This window comes from Pan troglodytes, chromosome 3 (genome assembly GCF_028858775.2).
Source record: "Pan troglodytes isolate AG18354 chromosome 3, NHGRI_mPanTro3-v2.0_pri, whole genome shotgun sequence".
NCBI classification, from domain to species: Eukaryota; Metazoa; Chordata; class Mammalia; order Primates; family Hominidae; genus Pan; species Pan troglodytes.
This window is the reverse complement of record NC_072401.2, coordinates 141146917-141168046: the sequence shown is the minus strand read 5'-3', so window position 1 is coordinate 141168046 and position 21130 is coordinate 141146917. Positions and strand designations below refer to the sequence as shown.

The 21130-nt window shown below is 42.0% G+C and overlaps 2 protein-coding genes across 4 annotated transcripts in view; one reads left to right on the top strand and one right to left on the bottom strand.

Moving 5' to 3' along the window:
• Positions 1-5242: 5242 nt before the first annotated feature.
• The window catches only part of MGST2 (microsomal glutathione S-transferase 2), a 41300-nt gene continuing 25412 nt past the window's right edge, over positions 5243-21130 (bottom strand). For 2 of the 3 annotated variants that reach the window (XM_001138779.7, XM_009448310.5), the window contains 3 exons: positions 14230-14300; positions 5964-6045; positions 5243-5484 (listed from right to left, as the gene is read on the bottom strand). In XM_001138779.7, coding sequence (XP_001138779.1) covers positions 5352-5484; positions 5964-6045; positions 14230-14300 — 286 coding nt within the window. In that variant the 3' untranslated portion in view covers positions 5243-5351. The remainder of the gene's footprint in view (positions 5485-5963; positions 6046-14229; positions 14301-21130) is intronic. The other variant, XM_009448311.5, reaches the window with a different exon arrangement.
• LOC112204048 (histone H3.3A-like) lies at positions 9876-11663 on the top strand. Its single transcript, XM_024356299.3, has one exon. It carries the CDS (start codon positions 10936-10938, stop codon positions 11344-11346), a length of 411 nt encoding a protein of 136 aa, XP_024212067.1. The 5' UTR covers positions 9876-10935; the 3' UTR covers positions 11347-11663.

The following is a 21130-nucleotide window of genomic DNA, read 5'->3' as shown; positions in this document are numbered from 1 at the left end:
CTCCAGAGAATTAGGGCATTCTCTTCTCTAGCCACAATATAATTATCACACCTAACACAATTAACATTAATTCCCTAATATCATCTATCTGTATTCCATGCTTAAATTGTTTCCATTGTCTGGCCGGGCGTGATGGCTCACACCTGTAATCCCAGCACTTTGGGAGGCTGAGGTGGGCGGATCATGAGGTCAGGAGATCAAGACCATCCTGGCTAACACGGTGAAACCCAGTCTCTACTAAAAAATACAAAAAATTAGCTGGGCGTGGTGGCGGGCGCCTCTAGTCCCAGCTACTTGGGAGGCTGAGGCAGGAGAATGGTGTGAACCTGGGAGGCAGAGCTTGCAATGAGCAGAAATCGCACCACTGCACTCCGGCCTGGGCGACAGAGTGAGACTCCATCTCAAAAAAAAAAAAAAAATTTTTTTTCCATTGTCTCACAAAGGTCATCCATAGTTGTTTTTTTCTTTTTCTTTTTTTTTTTTTTTTTTTGAGACGGAGTTTTGCTCTCGTTGCCCAGGCTGGAGTGCAGTGGTGCCATCTCCGCTCACCACAACCTCCTCCTGAGTTCAAGTGATTCTCCTGCCTCAGCCTCCAGAGTAGCTGAGATTACAGGTGTGTGCCACCATGCCCGGCTAATTTTGTATTTTTAGTAGAGACGGGATTTCTTCATGTTGGTCAGGCTGGTCTCAAACTCTTGACCTCAGGTGATCCACCCACCTCGGCCTCCCAAAGTGCTGGGATTACAGGCGTGAGCCACCGTGCCTGGCCCATAGTTGTTTTTTTCTAACCAGAATTTGATCAAGGATCTCACATTGCCATTTGGTTTTTATGCCACTTAAGGACTAATTTATAGATTCAATGCCATCCCCATCAAGCTACCAATGACTTTCTTCACAGAATTGGAAAAAACTACTTTAAAGTTCATATGGAACCAAAAAAGAGCCCACATCACCAAGTCAATCCTAAGCCAAAAGAACAAAGCCGGAGGCATCACGATACCTGACTTCAAACTATACTACAAGGCTACAGTCAACAAAACAGCATGGTACTGGTACCAAAAAAGAGATATAGATCAATGGAACAGAACAGAACCCTCAGAAATAATGCCGCATATCTACAACCATCTGATCTTTGATAAACCTGACAAAAACAAGCAATGGGGAAAGGATTCCCTATTTAATAAATGGTGCTGGGAAAACTGGCTAGCCATATGTAGAAAGCTGAAACTGGATCCCTTCCTTACACCTTATACAAAAATTAATTCAAGATGGAATAAAGACTTACGTGTTAGACCTAAAACCATAAAAACCCTAGAAGAAAACCTAGGCAATACCATTCAGGACATAGGCATGGGCAAGGACAAGGACTTCATGTCTAAAACACCAAAAGCAATGGCAACAAAAGACAAAATGGACAAACGGGATCTAATTAAACTCAAGAGCTTCTGCACAGCAAAAGAAACTACCATCAGAGTGAACAGGCAACCTACAAAATGGGAGAAAATTTTTGCAACCTACTCATCTGACAAAGGGCTAATATCCAGAATCTACAATGAACTCAAACAAATTTACAAGAAAAAAACAAACAACCCCATCAACAAGTGGGCGAAGGACATGAACAGACACTTCTCAAAAGAAGACATTTATGCAGCCAAAAAATACATGAAAAAATGCTCATCATCACTGGCCATCAGAGAAATGCAAATCAAAACCACAATGAGATACCATCTCACACCAGTTAGAATGGCGATCATTCAAAAGTCAGGAAACAACAGGTGCTGGAGAGGATGTGGAGAAATAGGAACACTTTTACACTGTTGGTGGGACTGTAAACTAGTTCAACCATTGTGGAAGTCAGTGTGGCGATTCCTCAGGGATCTAGAACTAGAAATACCATTTGACCCAGCCATCCCATTACTGGGTATATACCCAAAGGATTATAAATCATGCTGCTATAAAGACACATGCACACGTATGTTTATTGCGGCATTATTCACAATAGCAAAGACTTGGAACCAACCCAAATGTCCAACAATGATAGACTGGATTAAGAAAATGTGGCACATATACACCATGGAATACTATGCAGCCATAAAAAATGAAGAGTTCATGTCCTTTGTAGGGACATGGATGAAAGTGGAAACCATCATTCTCAGCAAACTATCACAAGGACAAAAAACCAAACACCTCATGTTCTCACTCATAGGTGGGAATTGAACAATGAGAACACATGGACACAGGAAGGGGAACATCACACTCCGGGGACGGTTGTGGGGTGGGGAGAGGGGGGAGGTACAGCATTAGGAGATATACCTAATGCTAAATGACGAGTTAATGGGTGCAGCACACCAACATGGCACATGTATACATATGTAACAAACCTGCACATTGTGCACATGTACCTTAAAACTTAAAGTATAATAATAATAAAATAAAAATAAAAATATTTTAAAAAGACTCTTAATGCAGAAAAGTTCTTCTCTATCCCCCACGTCCTGACACTGACTTTTTAAGGCAATGAATCTGATTTCTAAAAATAAAATTGATCAATTTAGTAATATACAAAAAATGTACATGTAATTGTCAAACCGATCAGAAACCCACATCTCTGTGGCCAGAAATGGTTGCTCTCTGTAGCCAAATCTAATAGGAATGAAAATAATCAAAAGGTTGCCTGGTGATAATGCAATTAGAACAAAGGAAAATCTATCGTTTGAATGTTTAAAGTGACAAGGCCTTGATAGTCTGCTATACCCATAGCTTATTTCCACGTGTTTAACCAAAGTGTGTGTGTGTGTGTGTGTGTGTATGTGTGTGTTTTACCCTGCCCAGAGCCAATTTAAGTGCAAAACAGAAATTGCTTAAAAATCTTCAGTTGTAAGATTTGGAAAGTTTCTTTTCAACTTGCAAAGGACATGGTTATGAAGTAATTATGCCTTAGTATCAAAAATTTGCATTCTCATCCTTCATTGGTCTCAATGTATAAAACAATTAAAATGTCACAATCCAAGTCACGATCATAACTGAAAAGAATATTAAGTAAAAAGACCATAGAATCATAGCTTTTTAGCATATTTGCCCTATTTTACCTAAAAGAAAACCAAGGCAGAGAGCTACAAAGTGCTGGGGTAGCACAGCCAGCAAGTGATAGGACAGGATAGGGTGGTCTGGTTCTGGAGTCTTCACTTCTTTGATTCACAACCTCCTACTGATGGGGTGCCTTGTCCAAATTCAAATGGCCAATGAGTAGGGGAACCTGAGCTAGTATGCAAATGTGCCCACTCCCAGGCCAGTATATTCTCAGTGTGCTTTGGGGTATTTAATACTGTACTGCTATTTGGGATGCAGGAGGTTATGTATTATGGGAACACTAGTATTTAAGTGTCTCTCTTTCTTTTTCTATTAATATTTTTCCCGGCCTTTTTAACTTCTATTGTATCCACAAAAAAAGAAAAGTACTACTAAACAACTTTTGAAGATGCCCACACCAGACTCAAGCCCTTTTCCTGACGTCAAAATGTGTTATGCATGCTCATAATTCATTTTGCCTTTTATTTGAAAGCTGTGAGGTAGAATCGTTCTCATTTTACAGATGAAGAAAATGAGGAAAAGTCATCTGCATTTTGCCAGACAATGACAGCACATCAGGGTCAGAACAGCTTTGGGGGTTCCGCTGTACTTCCCATATCACCCTCCAAACCCCACATGACACAGGGCATGCAGCAGAACCCAACCCACATTCTACAGCCGTGAGCATGACCCACCTTCCTCAGCCAAGAGAAAGAATATTCTCTTCGCACTTGTCCCTGGGCAATTCCTTGAAATGGTATCCTTTTTTTACTTCTTCTTCCTCTTGAAATTGTGCCCCAAAGAGTTCAAGAAACCAATAACTAAAGGAAATTCTTGAATTTGGAGGATGGCAGATAAGAAAAGAAATAACTTACTGAAACACTGAAACTCTCTCTCCTTATGAGATTAAAAAAAAAACTGGCTGAAATCTGTTGGAACCAAGATGGCTAACTGGAGTCTGCACAGAACAAGCTTGCTGATGTCACAGCCTGAATTTCCATGACATTTCATACTAACTCCTCTGGAATTTGCACATGCTACCTCTGAGGCAGCATAAAGAGATAACTGGACATGCCCAAGGACTTTTCAGACCTCCCCTTTCTTTCCACCAATCACCTACTAATCTCAGAATTTACCCCCTGACATTTTCTAATAAAAATACTGCTTGGAAGCCAGCAGAGGGAGACAGATTTGAGCTTGACTCCTATCTTCCTGTGAGTTGACTTGCAATATAAAGCTTTTGTTGGCCGGGCAGAGTGGCTCACACCTGAATCCCAGCACTTTGGGAGGCTGAAGCAGGAGGCTCGCTTGAGCCCATGTGTTGGAGGCTCCGGCCTGGGTGACAGCAAGACCGTCTCTTTTTTAAAATTAAATTTTTTTCTTTTCCCAAAAACCTGGTTTTACAGTATGGGCATCAGGCAGCAAGCTCTTTTGGCCTGGAAACACTTTTTTCTTTATAAAGTACATTTTTATAACCTGTTTTTGTTTTTCTTTGGGTTTTTTGTTGGTTTGAGACAGAGTCTGTCACCCAGGCTGGAGTGCAGTGGCGCGATCTTGGCTCACTGCAAGCTCCGCCTCCCAGGTTCACACCATTCTCCTGCCTCAGCCTCCCGAGTAGCTGGGACTACAGGCACCCGCCACCATGCCCGGCTAATTTTTTGTATCTTTAGTAGAGACAGGGTTTCACTGTGTTAGCCAGGATGGTCTCGATCTCCTGACCTTGTGATCTGCCCGCCTCGGCTTCTCAAAGTGCTGGGATTACAGGCATGAGCCACCGCGCCCAGCCTTCTATAACCTGTTTTGTTTTGTGCTATCAGTTGATGACTCCCTTCTCTGGCTACTCTATGTGTTTGCCTGATGTCCCCCACATGCCTTCCTATCTGTTGTTTTCCTATAACCAATGAAAGGTCTCAGCTGCTTTATCAGCTTCTGTCTGAAACTTTCCATCAAGAGAGAAGCAGTCAGAGTGGCAGGATATGTCAGTAGTCCTCGGAACGGCCAGCACACGGGTCAGGCTGCTGTGTCCCTACACAACCGGTCATGACTTCAGCATGCATTTCTAAAACTAGGGCACAACACACTTCCACTGATGATATGGATGTACCTACCCCAAGCAAATTTCAATTCTTAAACAGGAAATGTATTCTCTAAAGGGTGTGTTTCTACAAAGCCATTTCAAGAAAAACAGAATAAAGACTTTATTTATTTTTATTTAACAAATGATACCATATTACCTTCATGGTGGGAACAGCTTCTGCAAGCATTAAAGGGAAGAGAAAAAGTTAGAATTGCCACCTCAGTTTCTTGGCAATATTGAGGTCCAGATATTCATCCAGAAAGCTGTTTGCAATTCCCAGGGCACCTAGGAGGGTCAACAAGGCCAAAATCCCCAGACTCAGTCGGAAACCGGTGATCCTGCAGAGTGGACATGAGGGAGAAAAGTGACAAACCGGACTGTAATAAGGAAGCTGAGAGTCCTGAGATAGGCTGTCCTATCGTTAACACTGTCCAGAACTTCTATATTTTTGCAATTTGAAAATTTTAGCTCATCACATAAGTTAAAGGGAACGCCTAGCCATAGAGATCACTTGGTTTCTTTGAACATTCAAAGCATTATCAAGGCTAGGCAGGATTATTTCCTCGGTAACTTTCTGGAGACAATGCAAAATTTTTGCAAGGAACTAGAGTCCACATTCAGTGCACAGTTTTATACTTGCATTTTCCCATCGCATGCCTAATTGTGTATGAACTGGCAAGACTTGACCTCAGACAGTATGGATTACTTTTGCCACCACAACTCACAGTGCTGTTAATATCTCTCAGGAGAAGGAAACTGACCCAGACCTTATCCTGCTACTTTTTGCATAAATACAAAATTACTGGGTTCTCCTTACCGTTTTTTAGCAGCTTCTGAATATCCCCAAAAGTATAGGTGACGGCCATATATGTACACCAGACCCAGACAAGTAGCAAAAACTATAGTGGGGTGGGAAAAAAAAGAAAAGGCACAAAATACAACAGCAGTCTCTTAAGATGTTGTATGACGACTGAGAAAATATTCACAAAACATATATTGGACAAAATACTTATATTCAGAATATAGAGAGAATCCACATAGGAAGGAAACAAATGTGCCAATAATCTCAAGAAAAATGTTTCAACATGATTCAACATCAACAAATTCCCACTTAAATCTATAATGAGGCTGGACGTGGTAGCTCAGGCCTGTATTCCCAGCACTTTGAGAGGCCGAGGGGGGGGTGAATCACTTGAGGTCAGGAGTTCAAGACCAGCCTGGCCAACATTGTGAAACCTCATCTCTACTAAAAATACAAAAATTAGCTGGGCATGGTGGCGGGCACCTGCAGTCCCAGCTACTCAGGAAGCTGAGGCAGGAGAATCGTTTGAACCCAGGAGGTGGAGGTTGCAGTGAGCCAAGATCATGCCACTGAACTCCAGCCTGGGTGACAAATTGAGACTCCATCTGAAAAATAAATAAATAAATAACTATAATGAGATGGCACCACCACACATCCAACAGAATGGCTAAAATTGTAAAACAAAAAAAAAAAACCAGTAACACAAAATGTTGGTGAGGATGTGAAGCAACTGGAATCCGCACACATCATTGGCAAGAATGCAAAATAGTACAGCCACTTTGGGAAAAGTTCTGGTAGTTTCTTATAAAATCGAACGTAACATTTGACTCAGCAATCTCATTCCTATGTATTTACCCAAGAGAAATGAAAGCATGTGTTCACAAAAGGACTTGTTTAAGAATGTTCATTGCAGATTTATTCATTATAGACAAAAACTGGAAACAGCCCAGAAGCCTATCAACAGGAGAATGGATAACCAAGCTGTGATAGAGTCTATTTAATTAAAAGAAACAGATCTATGCAACACAACATTTTGCAATTAAAAAAAACAGATCTATGCAACACAACATTTTGCTGAGTGAATGAAGCATTATACAGGCTACATACTGTATGATTCCAATTATACGAAGTTCTAGAATGGACAAACCTCACTGATGAAAACAATCAGAAGTGCTTGCATCTGGGAGTGAGAATGGGGACTGACTGGGAGAAGCAGGAGGACACTTTCTGGGTGGTTGTCATGTTCTAGATCTTGATAGAGATTTGGACCACACAGGTGTGTGTACTTCTCAACATTCATTGAAGATTTATGCATTTTATTACATACAAAATTTATCTCAAAAAGAATTATGAAATACAGTATGATGATGTTCTATCATCGCATCCAGTGAAACATATCAATACATATCAATGTCTTCCCTATGTTAGGGCCCCACTCTCTTCCTCAGCACCTCACAGATGCAAGTTGCTAGAGCCCTACTGTAAACATTTGGAGTCTATGTGTGGGACTGCGATATGCTAGATTAAATTAAATTTATTATTTTACTTGGCCGCATGATTTTTTTTTTTTTCTTGAGACAGGGTCTTGCTCTGTCACCCAGGCAGGAATGTGTGGCATGATCACAGCTCAGCACAGCTTTAACCTCCTGGGCTCAAGCAATCCTCCCACCTCAGCCTCCTAAGTAGCTGGGACCACTGGTGTATGCCACCAGGCCTGGCCAATTTTTTAATTTTTTTTTTCAGAGGAAAGGCCTCCCTATGTTGCCCAGGCTGGTCTTGAACTCCTGGACTCAAGCCATCCTCCTGTCTTGGCCTCCCAAAGTGCTGGGATTGCAGGTGTGAGCCACCACACCCAGCCCTGTATCTACCATAAACCAGGTATTACTTTAAGGATTGAGGTTGGCAGTGAAAAAGATACAAGCTCCCTGACTTCAGAGAGTATACATTCTCTCAGCAAAGACAGACAACAAAGAAAAAAATGAGAAGAAAAGTGCAAACTTGAAAGTGCTGTGAAAGAAATGAAGAGAGATGGGAGAGAGAGGAACTGGAGGAGGTTGCCAAAATGGGGTATAGGAAGGCCTCTGGAGGGGATGACATCTGTATCGGCGCCAGAGCACAGGAACGAGCAGACCAAGCAAAGAGCTGGGAAGGAAGAGCTGGTGGACCCTTCCCAGGGTCTGAGGAAGCCAAAGAGTTCTGAACATGGTTCTCAGTTTTGAGACTCCCTGTCTAGGGAGTTACTCCCAGAAAGCCAATGAGAACAGTTCAGGAACAGTTAGTAGGTGACTTACTTTGGATGAGAAAGAATGAAAAGAAATTTCTGACAAGATACTCAAGAAATCCTTTCTGACAGGCAGTCTGCCTCATTCAGCCTATCACAGAGAAATCCAAAGGGTCAAATGGCAGAGACAGAGTCCCATTACCAAAAGGCGCTTTTCTTATTAGTTGTTAATGTGCTCTTACGTGACAAGGAACAGCGGTTTCATTCATGCCCTTAAGCGACACAAGTATGAGTTGTAATAAAGTGAAGAAGTCTTTCTCTAAAGGACATTGTACCTAAAATTACTCAGTTCACAGTAAAAACTACAAGAAAGAGAGTGATGGGGTTGCCTTTGAAAGCAGCTGGATTTTGGTTTATTTAAATCTTGGCAATCAAGCATAGACCAAAATGAGACAGTGAAAGTTACCAGAAAAAGGAGATTGAATTTCTCCAATGAAGGTAGCAGGGGCTCGGTCGTCTGACTCACTGTTAAACGCATAAGCCAAGTTTGGAGAAAGCCCTCAGCTCACCAAGGATACCCCAGTCAAATAGAAAGTGGATGTTTGTAGAGTCGCTACATACAAATGGCAGCACTACATACTTGGAGAACTTTAAGAAAAGGTGCATGGGTTGTTGGTACAAATACTTACAGACCCGGCTCTGCACCTGAAAGGAAAAATTTCCCCACATTGGTGAATGTCAAGTTGGAAAAATTACTTAACATCTCTGTACCTCAGCTTCCTCATCTGTAAAGTAGAAATTAATTATAGACCCTCCCTCATATGAAGGCTTTAAATCCTGTAAATCTTACACATGGGACAATGTATGCATAAAACTTAAAAACAGTACCTGGTGGCCGGGCGTGGTGGCTCATGCCTGTAATCCCAGCACTTTGGGAGGCCGAGACGGGCGGATCACGAGGTCAGGAGATCGAGACCATCCTGGCTAACACAGTGAAACCCCGTCTCTACTAAAAATACAAAAAATTAGTTGGGCGTGGTGGCAGGCACCTATAGTCCCAGCTACTCAGGAGGCTGAGGCAGGAGAATGGCGTGAACCCGGGAGGCGGAGCTTTCAGTGAGCCGAGATCGCACCACTGCACTCCAGCCTGGGCAACAAAGCCAGACTCCGTCTCAAAAAAAAAAAACAAAAAACCAAAGACCAAAAACCAAAAACAGTACCTGGCACATAGTAAGGGCTCAATAAATAATAGCTATAATGATAATTATTATTATTTTCTTTTTGAGACAGGGTCTCACTCTGTCACCCATGCTGGAGTGCAGTGGCACTGTCATGATTCACTGTAGCCTGAAACTCTTGGGCTGGAGAGCTCCTCTCACCTCAGCCTCCCAAGTAGCTGGGACTACATGTGTGCCCAGATAGTTTTTTAAAAAAATTTTGTAGACACAGGGTCTCCTTTGTTGCCCAGGCTGGTCGTGAATTTCTGGCCTCAAGCAATCCCTCCACCTTAGCCTCCCAAATTGCTGGGATTACAGGCATAAGCTGCTGAGCCTCGCCAGCTATAATTATTAATGTGAATTGTTCATTCTGTGTCCTCTTCCTTCAGTTAATTAGAATTATAGGCGACCTTTGAACAACATGCGTTTGAACTGCACAGGTCCATTTATGCATGGATATTTTCAAACAAATATATTGGATTGTGCAGGAGGTGGGTTTACAAAAATAAACACATAAATATATTGGAAAACATTTTGGAGATTTGTGACAATGTGACAAAACTCACAAATGAATCACATAGCCCAGAAATACTGAAAAATTAGGAAAAAGTTAGGTCTGTCACAAATGCACAAAACGGATGTAGATACTGGTCTATTGTATCATTTACTATCATAAAATATACACAAATTTTTACAAAGCTTCAGCAGAAAGCCTATATAGATATATATATGAATTTTATGCAAAGTTAAAATTTATCAAAGCATACAAACACAGACCATAATGCATGATGCCACTTGTAGTTGAGAGAAATGTAAACAAATGTAAAGATGCAGTATTAAATCATAACTGCATAAAATTAACTATAGAAATACTGTACTACTATAAATATTTTGTAGCCACCTCCTGTTGCTATTGCAGTGAGCTCAAGTGTTGCAAGTATCTGCTTAAAAGGTGATGCTAATCATCTCCAACTGAGCAGTTCTTCTTTCCAGAAAATTGCGTATCGCAGTAAAAAGTGATCTCTCAGGGTTTTTGCCTATTTTTCATCAATGTTTAGTGCAATACCATAAACCTTGAATAATGCCATGATACCCATACAGATTGCTACTAGTGGTGCTGAAAGTGCTCCCAAAAAGCAGAGAAAAGTTATGATATTACAAGAAAAAATTGAATGGCTTAATATGTGTCATAGATTGAGGTCTGCAGCTGTGAGCTGTGGTTGACCACCATTGCAAGATAAATGAATTCAGTGCAAGGACCAGTGAAAAAAAAAAAAAAGAAGATGAAGAAAGAAGAAAGGAAAAGATAAGAAAAGAAAAAAGAAAGAAAAGGTGATTTGTAAAGCTGTCACTTGCAGCTACACCAGCAGGGGGAAAAACCTTGCACTTTTTCCAAAATGTCTTTTTATCTCATATTGAAATGCAGCTTTTATGTGGGAGCAGGATTGCTATAAGAAACACATACTTGGCTCTCCAACGCCAGCGCCGCCTCTCGCTCGCCGAGCTCCAGCCGAAGGAGAAGGGGGGTAAGTAAGGAGGTCTCTGTACCATGGCTCGTACAAAGCAGACTGCCCGCAAATCGACCGGTGGTAAAGCACCCAGGAAGCAACTGGCTACAAAAGCCGCTCGCAAGAGTGCGCCCTCTACTGGAGGGGTGAAGAAACCTCATCGTTACAGGCCTGGTACTGTGGCGCTCCGTGAAATTAGACGTTATCAGAAGTCCACTGAACTTCTGGTTCGCAAACTTCCCTTCCAGCGTCTGGTGCGAGAAATTGCTCAGGACTTTAAAACAGATCTGCGCTTCCAGAGCGCAGCTATCGGTGCTTTGCAGGAGGCAAGTGAGGCCTATCTGGTTGGCCTTTTTGAAGACACCAACCTGAGTGCTATCCATGCCAAACGTGTAACAATTATGCCAAAAGACATCCAGCTAGCACGCAGCATACGTGGAGAACATGCTTAAGAATCCACTATGATGGGAAACATTTCATTCTCAAAAAAAAAAAAAAATTTTTCTCTTCTTCCTGTTATTGGTAGTTCTGAACGTTAGATTTTTTTTTTCCATGGGGTCAAAAGGTACCTAAGTATATGATTGCGAGTGGAAAAATAGGGGACAGAAATCAGGTATTGGCAGTTTTTCCATTTTCATTTGTGTGTGAATTTTTAATATAAATGCGGAGACGTAAAGCATTAATGCAAGTTAAAATGTTTCAGTGAACAAGTTTCAGCGGTTCAACTTTATAATAATTATAAATAAACCTGTTAAATTTTTCTGGACAATGCCAGCATTTGGATTTTTTTAAAACAAGTAAATTTCTTATTGACGGCAACTAAATGGTGTTTGTAGCATTTTTATCATACAGTAGATTCCATCCATTCACTATACTTTTCTAACTGAGTTGTCCTACATGCAAGTACATGTTTTTAATGTTGTCTGTCTTCTGTGCTGTTCCTGTAAGTTTGCTATTAAAATACATTAAACTATATAAAAAAAAGAAACACATACTTGTAGACTCTAATAGGATTCGAGAAAAAGCAAAATCCTTGTATGACAACTTTAAGCAAAAGGAAGATGAAGGATCTAAAGCTGAAGAATTTAATGCCAGCAAAGAATGGTTTGATAATTTTAGAAAGAAGTTTAGCTTTTAAAATATCAAGATAAGAGGAGAAGCAGCTTCTACCAACCAAGAAGCAATACATGAGTTCCCAGGCACCATTAAGAAAATCATTGAGGAGAAAGGATATCTGCCTGAACAGGTTTTTAATGCAAACAAAAGTGCCCTGTCCTGGGGGAGAAAAAAAAAGTCACAAAGGACATTTATTAGTAAAGAAGAGAAGCAAGCTCCAGGATTTAAGGCAGGAAGGGATAGGCTAACTCTACTGTTTTGTGTAAATGCAGTCAGGTTTATAACCAGGACTGCCCTTATCTATAAAGTTGCTAACCCCCTGAGCCTTAAGGAAAAAGATAAACAGCACCTGCCAGTCATTTGGTTGTACAAAAAAAAAGCTTGGACAACAAGAACCCCTTCTCTGGATTGGTTCCATCAATGCTTTGTCCCTGAAGTCAGGACGGGATTACCTTCTAACATTCTTTTGATATTGGACACTGTCCCTGACCACCCAGAACCCCATGAGTTCAACATGGAAGGCATAAAAGTAGTCTACTTGCCCCCAAACACAACATCTTTAATTCAGCCTCTAAATCAGGGGGTTATCAGGACCTTTAAGGCTCATGATACAAGGTACTCTATGGATATGATTGTCAATGTTGTGGAAGAGAACCCTGATAGAAACAGCATTATGAATGCCTAGAAGGATTACACCATTGAAGATGCTAGCATTGTTATAGGAAGGTTGTGAAAGCCATCAAACCTGAAACAATAAATTTTTGCTGAAGAACACTGTGTACAGGCGTTGTGCATGACACTCACAGGATTTACAACAGAGCCAATCAAGGAAATCATGAAAGAGATAGTGGCTGTGGCAAAGAATGTGGGGGATAAAGGGTCTCAAGATATGAATCTTGGAGAAATTCAAGAGCTAATAGACACCACGCCAGATGAATTAACAGAAGATGACTTGGTAGAGACGAGTGCTCTGAACCACTGCCAGATGATAAGGAAGAAGACAGAAGAGGCAGTACCAGAAAACAAATTGACATTAGACAATCTGGCAGAAGGGTTCTGATGATTCAAGTCTGCTTTTTTACTTCTTTTATGACATGGACCCTTCTATGATACAAGCACTGAAACCAAACATAACAGTGGAAGAAGGATTGGTACTATATAGGAACATTTTTAGAGAAAAAAGCAAAAACGTCAGAAATGATGATATTTCTATAAATTTATACCTACTGCGCCTGCCAATTCTGTCTCCCATTCTACCTCCTTCACCTTTTCTGACTCTGCCACCCTTGAGGCAGCAAAACCAACCCCTCTTCTTCCTCTTCCTCAGCTTACTCAACGTGAAAATGATGAGGATGAAGACCTTTATGATGGTCCACTTCCACTTAATAAATAGTAAATATTTGTTCTTCCTTATAATTTTAATAACATTTTCTTTTCCCTAGCTTGCTTTATTGCAAGAATACAGTATATGATACATAAAACATGCAAAATATTTATTAGTAGACTGTACTCAGTAAGGCTTCCAGACCAATAGGATATTAGTAGTCAAGTTTTGGGGAATCAAGTTACATGCAGATTTTCTACTGTGTGGGGGGGGGGGGCGGGGGGTCAGCACCCCAACCCCTCCATTGTTCAAGAGTCAACTGTAGATTATTAGATTTGAAGACAAAGCTCATGTCATTCTCATCCTTGAGTATCTAGCATACAGTTTGTCTCAATTTTTTTTCATTATTGAATTAAATTAGAATGAAGCCAAAGTTCATATATCTGCAACATAGCACTCTGATGCACACACTGTTTATTTTGTTTAGTCTCCAGGATTGGTAGCTATATAGTTGCATATCTGCTCCTTTTTTTGTTTGTTTTTTTGAGATGGAGTCTCTGTCACCCAGACTGGAGTGTAGTGGCACGATCTCAGCTCACTGCAGCCTCCACCTCCTGGGTTCAAGTGATTCTCCTGTCTCAGCCTCCCGAGTAGCTGGGATTACAGGCATGCGCCACCACGCTCGGCTAATTTTTGTATTTTTAGTAGAGACAAGGTTTCACCATGTTGGCCAGGCTGGTCTCGAACTCCTGAGCTCAGGTGATCCGCCCACCTGGGCCTCCCAAAGTGCTGGGAATATAGGTGTGAGCCACCGTGCCTGGCCATATATCTACTCCTTAATCATTTAAGCATCATAGTCATCATTAGAACACAGTTGACTGTATTTTAACATTACCTTGGTTGAAATACCACCCAGCCATCCACAATGTAATTATGAATATAGGATAAAACTCCACACAGTTTTGTCTGCAGAAAAAAATAAAGACATAGGTTATTTTATGAGAAAAGTATACACTGAAGCATTGATTTTTCATCTAGAGGTAAATGTTCAGCCTATTTTAACAAAAGTAATATAAGAACTTACAAAAGAGTTTAAATGACCTTTACTTTTAAAATCAATCTTTCAAGGTTGAACATTGTTTAAACCTCAGAGCAGGGCCAAGAATATTCTCTTACACATAAGTTGCCGGTAGTAGAAGTGAGTTATAGCACTTTCCCAAAAGACAGGCCTCCTGAGCCTAAAGATCACTCCATATCTTATCTAAAGAACTTAAGAGATTACTCAATTCATATTCAAGAGATTTCTTATTTTAAAAATTCCCTCACATCCATTGTCTTCCACTTGAGTTACCCAGAACATTACAAAATGGTCTTTAAATAATTCCCTTAAAATCTCCTGAAGTAAATCAGTGAGCATATTTCATTCCCATTTTATGGAGGAAGAAACTAAGGCCTGAGAGCCCAGACTGACATGCATTGCAGAGAATCAAAGATAGACAGCATCCATCTCTAGATTCCAAAGCTCTGTCCTAATGTCAAGTCATATTGCCTCTATTCATAGAAGATGTGGATGGAAAATATGACACTAATTTAAGCAAAAGGGAATAGTTCTCTGGGAACTATAATTAATTCATCTGCATCTAACAAAGGGGAAAAAGATGAATTATATTCATCCTCCCTCCTAAGGTATAACTCCAAGTGATCTTGGTTAGGTTGGCCGAGCTCTTTGCTGACAATTTCACCACCAGAAAGAATTTAACGTAATGTGTGATGAGGTCTTGAGTAGATCCTGGTGGAAGGTCATAGTCTACAGGATTGTAAATGACCCCATATCTTTCCTTCAGTAAGCCTCAAAGCTTAAATACTTAATATTACAAGGCAATTGATCTAGAAATAGATGATGCTGGTTGTTGAAGACCTAGGTCTTTTAGCCTGGGTCACCATAAGTGATCTTTTTTCTCTGAATTAAAAAAAAAAAGCATAATTACAAAGCGTAATTCTTCCCTCATTCTCCATAATCCCACAGAAAATTGCGTCTAGGTCAGCTCAACCTTATCAACTTATGCCTCAACTACATGGGAAAAAACTCCCCAATAATAATTCAATCATCTTTTAAAGCTGGGTAAGAAACATGCATCATTAACAAGCTCAATGCTCACAGAAAGACATGGCTGAGGTAGAGTCCTGAAGCACGTATGGAAAATTTTAACCCCACCAGCAAAGACACCAGCGAGGTTACCCACACACATCTCTAAGGGCCAGGAGGGTGACCATCAGTCCCCTAAAAAATTGGAAATGGATAATATGAATGCAAAATTGCTTTCTTCTTCCTTTTTGGACTGTGGCCATTACCACCCAAAAGGCCACTGGTGACCCAAGGAATGTCTTGTCTAAAGCCTAACACTGATACTCTTGCAAACCATGACTACAACTTTCTAGAACTCACAGAAGTAACCAAAGTTTTTCCTCCTGCTGCTTCTCGTTCTTGGCATGATTTTGCTTCTGATGGTTGTCTTTCCATTAACAACTTTTTGAGTGGCTATGATAGGTTGAGTGAAAAGATACTTGATAAAATTCATACTTTATATTACGGCTATGCAAGGAATAAACAGCATTCCCACGTTTCTTTTTCCATGTTTCTTTTTCCTTGGCTAAATCCATAGGCCTGTTTCCCATGAGGTAAAATGTAGTAGTAGCAGAGGAAGGCTCTAGTCCTTCCACACTCACTGAAATTTTTTTTTTTTTTTTTTTTTTTTTGAGACGTAGTCTTGCTCTGTCGCCCAGGCTGGAGTGCAGTGGCATGATCTCGGCTCACTACAAGCTCCGCCTCCTGGGTTCACGCCATTCTCCTGCCTCAGCCTCCCGAGTAGCTGGGACTACAGGCACCTGCCACCGCGCCCGGCTAATTTTTTGTATTTTTAGTAGAGACGGGGTTTCATCGTGGTCTCGATCTCCTGACCTCGTGATCCGCCCACCTCGGCCTCCCAAAGTGCTGGGATTACAGGCGTGAGCCACCGCGCCCAGCCCACTCACTGAAATTTTATATGAACTTTTTTGGAAACATAACACAATTGTCCCATCATTTATTGTTTTGTAATACACCTTAAATTATTCCAAATGTAAGCATCAAGTTTTTCCACAACATATTTTTATTCAAAATTAGGTGTGATAAGATTGTTTTAAAAGCACCTTCAAAAATAGCCCAGGTTAGCCTTCATAAAAGTCTAATTATTTAGAGGTTTTTCTAGTGGCCTTGGCTTGGCATCTGGGGACAAAGAGATAATATTGTGTAAGAATGTCCTAAGTCCAAACTGCACAGCAGAGGGCAGAAGCCCTTTGGGTGTCTGTCCACATAAATTGATAGGCATGTGTGCTTTTGTGTCTCTTATCTGAAAGAGGAAGAAGGCCTTTGAGCAAGGAGAAAGGAAATAAAAATAGAGGGGATGTTTTGGAGTTCCCCTGCTGCCCTCACAAGCTAGGGAACTAGTTTCACACCTAATGGGAAACCAGAGACCAGAACAGATGCTGATGGATCGTCCTCATGAAAAACTTGGTGAGATTCCAGACACAAGTGGTGCCATGCCTCAGATGACAGAAGAGACAAAGTCGGGGAGAGTCACACCCTTAATCTCCCTCTGCCACAGACCCAGAGCAGCTCCTGGTGGTGGTGGAAGGCACTCCAGAACCTGGGGAGGGTACTGTACTCACAGAGGACTGGGGAGCAGGACAGTGGCATAGCCCCTTGCTTCAGCTGCTTGCCAGCAGGAGCTGTGTCCCTGGGCACATCCCCTGTATTCCCAGAAGGAATTGGGAAGATGGGGAACCGGGGTGCTGGGATCCTGGGTGAGCAGCAGGTGGCTGGAAGCCACTGAGATTTAGGCAAGGATGTGATTGCAGCTGCGTTTGTGCTCACAGGATGGCAACACCTGAAGTACTGGAGCAGCTCAGCACCATATCTCTGTACCTTTCTTTCTCAAGAAATAGGCCCTTTGTCCCCTACAAGTGGCTGGTCACTGCTGAGCTCACCCTGACCTCACGTCCCAGCTGTGCTCATTGTACTTTCACCCTGGTCCCTCTTTTGCTGACCTGCCTCAAGCCTTAGTCCCTTGGAAATGAGACTTTGCCCATTTCTTGCTATCATCTCTCAGAGATTGAAAATAATTGCTGGGTGCAGTGGCTCATGCCTGTAATCCCAGCACTTTGGGAGGCCGAGGTGGGCAAATCACGAGGTCAGGAGATCGAGACCGTCCTGGCTAACACGGTGAAACCCCGTCTCTACTTAAAAAGTATAAAAAATTAGACGGGCGTGGTGGCGGGCGCCTGTAGTCCCAGTTACTCGGGAGACTAAGGCAGAATGGTGTGAACCCAGGAGGCGGAGCTTGCAGTGAGCCGAGATCACGCCACTGCACTCCAGCCTGGGTGACAGAGTGAGATTCTGTCTCAAATAATAATAATAATAATCATCATCATCATCATCATCATCATCTGACTGCCAGTGGGGTGCCCTGTTTGTTGCTGACAGTCTTCCCTGCTGCCTGCCTGGTGAAAGCACCAAGTATTGGTTTGGCCTTGAAATACCTGGAATCCCATTCTACCTGCTAATTGTCACCTCCTCCAGCCCCTCCACCATGTGACCATGTCCTTCTGCCTGATTCTGGGTCCCTCCAGGCCTGGATGGTGTCCCACAATAACATGTCCTCAGTAAGCTGTCAGCAGGCATGTTTAACTCAAGGAGACCAAACTCTGAAAATTACTTCTTGACAATCCTGTCAGTGGCTAATTACAGTTTCATTGACATGAAAATAATTTATAGCCTCTTTTAAGTCATGAAGGCAGATATATTCTATCCTCTTATTACAGGGGATCCTCAGGAAAATTTCCCAAATGGAACAGCAAACAGCCTGCAGTAGCTGTCAATCTTCCCTTCCTGTGAGAACAGGGGGTAGAGTTGATTATGACCACTGTCTCCTCTCCTGCATGTCCATACTGGAAAAACAGGCTGTCCATGGGAAAACAGGCTGTGTCTACTCATTCCCTGGCGAGAGCCCTCTTTGAACAATCCCATGCTCCTTTGATATTGGAGCTTCCCATGAAAGCTATCTTGGTTTGCCTGGGACTGAGGAATTTAGGGGGACATGGAGCTTTAAGTGCTAAAACTGGGTAAGACCCAGAAGAACTGGAAAGAGTCTGGTGGGCACTGTGGAGATTGAGTAGTTAAAGCTGCTGAGACCCCTTGTTGTTCATCCCAATACCATGGAGCCTGGGCCCTGGGGGCTCAGGACTACTGCACATTCCCACCTGGATCTGGTAACCAGGAGCAGTAAGGATGGCCCCAAACTAAGTGCTATTTGGGCCTTGTCTCAGTCAATAAGTATACTACAAAGTTTATGTTATTTGGGGGTGGGAAAAAGAATCAAACTGTGGCCTGGCAGCTCCAAATGTGGCAGTTCCTCCAACACTAGTCTCCAAAGTTTTCTGATTGCATAGCTCTAACAGTTGCACAGCCCCATAAAAATATGCACACATCCTCCTGCAGCAGAGGAGGCCCACACCCAGGAGCTCCCACATAGGACCAGACTTGAGCAAGACATGAACTTCCACTGTGTTAAACCATGGAGAATCTGGGATTTATCCATTAGCACAGCTAATACATTCAACTGGAAAAGAATATCATATTCATTATAAAACAAACATCATAAAAATTAAAGGATGGGGGATCAGGAAGCTGGTTCACACCTGTAATCCCGGGTCTTTGGGAGGCAGAGACAGAAGGATCATTTGAGCCAGGAGTTTGAGACCAGCCTGGGCAACACAGTGAGACCTCATCTCTATAAAAATATAAAAATTTTTTTAAAAAATTTAAGGCCAGGAGCGGTGGCTCACACCTGTAATCCTAGCACTTTGGGAGGCCAAGGCTGGTGGATCACTTGAGGTCAGGAGTTCAAGACCAGCCTGGCCAATATGGTGAAACCCTGACTCTATTACAAATACAAAAATTAACTGAGCATGGTGGCGCGTGCCTGTAGTCCCAGCTACTCAGGAGGCTGAGGCAGAAGAATCGCTTGAACCCAGGAGGCGGAGGCTGTAGTGAGCCAAGATCGCACCACTGCACTCCAGCCTGGGCAACAGAGCAAGGCTCTGTCTCAAAAAACATTTTTTTTAATTAAAGGATAGGATTTTAAGAATAAGTATAAACAGATGCTCCAATATTTTCTTCACCCTCACAGTGGATTACTTAGTGTATTCCTTCAATGTGGGCACATCACTTGGGAGACTTCTGGCCTAAAACTTTTTATGAATATTTCTCTATTTGAGTGTGTCCAATGAACACAATATGCAACTTTGCTTGCAACAACTTTGTTCAGAAAATAGGAAACATTCTCCTAAGGAAAACCTCATGAGCCATTTCTAATGACAGGTTCACAGTAGGTCTTTTTCTAAATAAAAACAGACAAAGCAATTCAAAGGAAGTTTGCTTCTTGCAGGTTTTCTGTTTGCTTCTGATTTTTTCTCTTCTTGTTTAGGTGACTCATCCTGGACCAGTGGGCTGTACACTGCCATGAGCCGTTTGCACTCTGAATGGATGACCCGGCCTTGGTCTTCTGACTTTGGACCCTGGGCGGTCTTCTGGATGATTACACTGACTGGGATCAGGGCAACAGGTTAATATGCTCAGAAAAGGCTTGGGGATGAGAGGTTGCTGGAGTTAATCTTTTTATAAAGATGTGTAACTGTCTAAATTGCTCCTTGTCAAGTAACTCTGAGTGGGACACAATAGGGAGGTGGCGGCTGGTGGCAGGAGAGCATGAGTCCCACCACTGCCCTTCAGTGGTGCTGCTTGTAGGGAACACGAAGAGCATGCAGGGAAAGGAGATTTGCAGTTCCTCCACCTCCCAGCTCCCTCTTGTCCCCTGACCACCTGGAGAATCTCCCGGATTATGTGACAGATGCTGCTTGGTATTTGTAAGGACACTGGAGTTTGAGGAGCTCATCACACAGAGTCACTCTGTCATTTTGGGAGATCTCTTTTTTTTTTTTTTTTTTTTTTTGAGATGGAGTCTCACTCGGTCACCCAGGCTGGAGTGCAGTGGCGTGATCTCAGCTCACTGCAACCTCCGCCTCCTGGGTTCAAATGATTCTCCTGCCTCAGCTCCCAAGTAGCTGGGATTACAGGCATGTGCCACCACGCCCAGCTAATTTTTGTAATTTTTAGTAGAGACGAGGTTTCATCACGTTGGCCAGGCTGGTCCTGAACTCCTGACCTCAAGTGATCCACCCACCTTGGCCTCCCAAAGTGCTGTGATTACAGGCACGGGCCACTGCGCCCAGCCCCCAGCCCTTTATAATAATTCAGTAGATAAGGGCATCTAGTGCTTTCTGCTATTGTCCATGATGGTTACACTTGTAAGAAAACAGGAATATGTTTACTGTCTCTTTTTTTCCCACTTATTACAAAAGCCAGTTGCCCACATTACTGTAATCTTATAGTTGCACAATATCTGAAAAATCACTATTCTTGTAAATTTTCTTTTTCTCCATAGTTTTTAGACATGCATTAAGGTCACTAGTTTTAATTTCCAAATTTCAGAATCAGAATTCAAAATGACATTAAAAAGTTAATAAAATGTAAAAAAAAAAATACAGAATCACAGTAGAATGAGAAGAGGCTAATATTTCTAAAGGGTACCGAGACTCACGATGATCAGGCTTACCTGTGCCTTGTGGCAGGTTAATTTTGGAACAGGAACTGAATAATTCAGCATTAAGCAAATAGGAGTGCATTCACAAGAACTAAG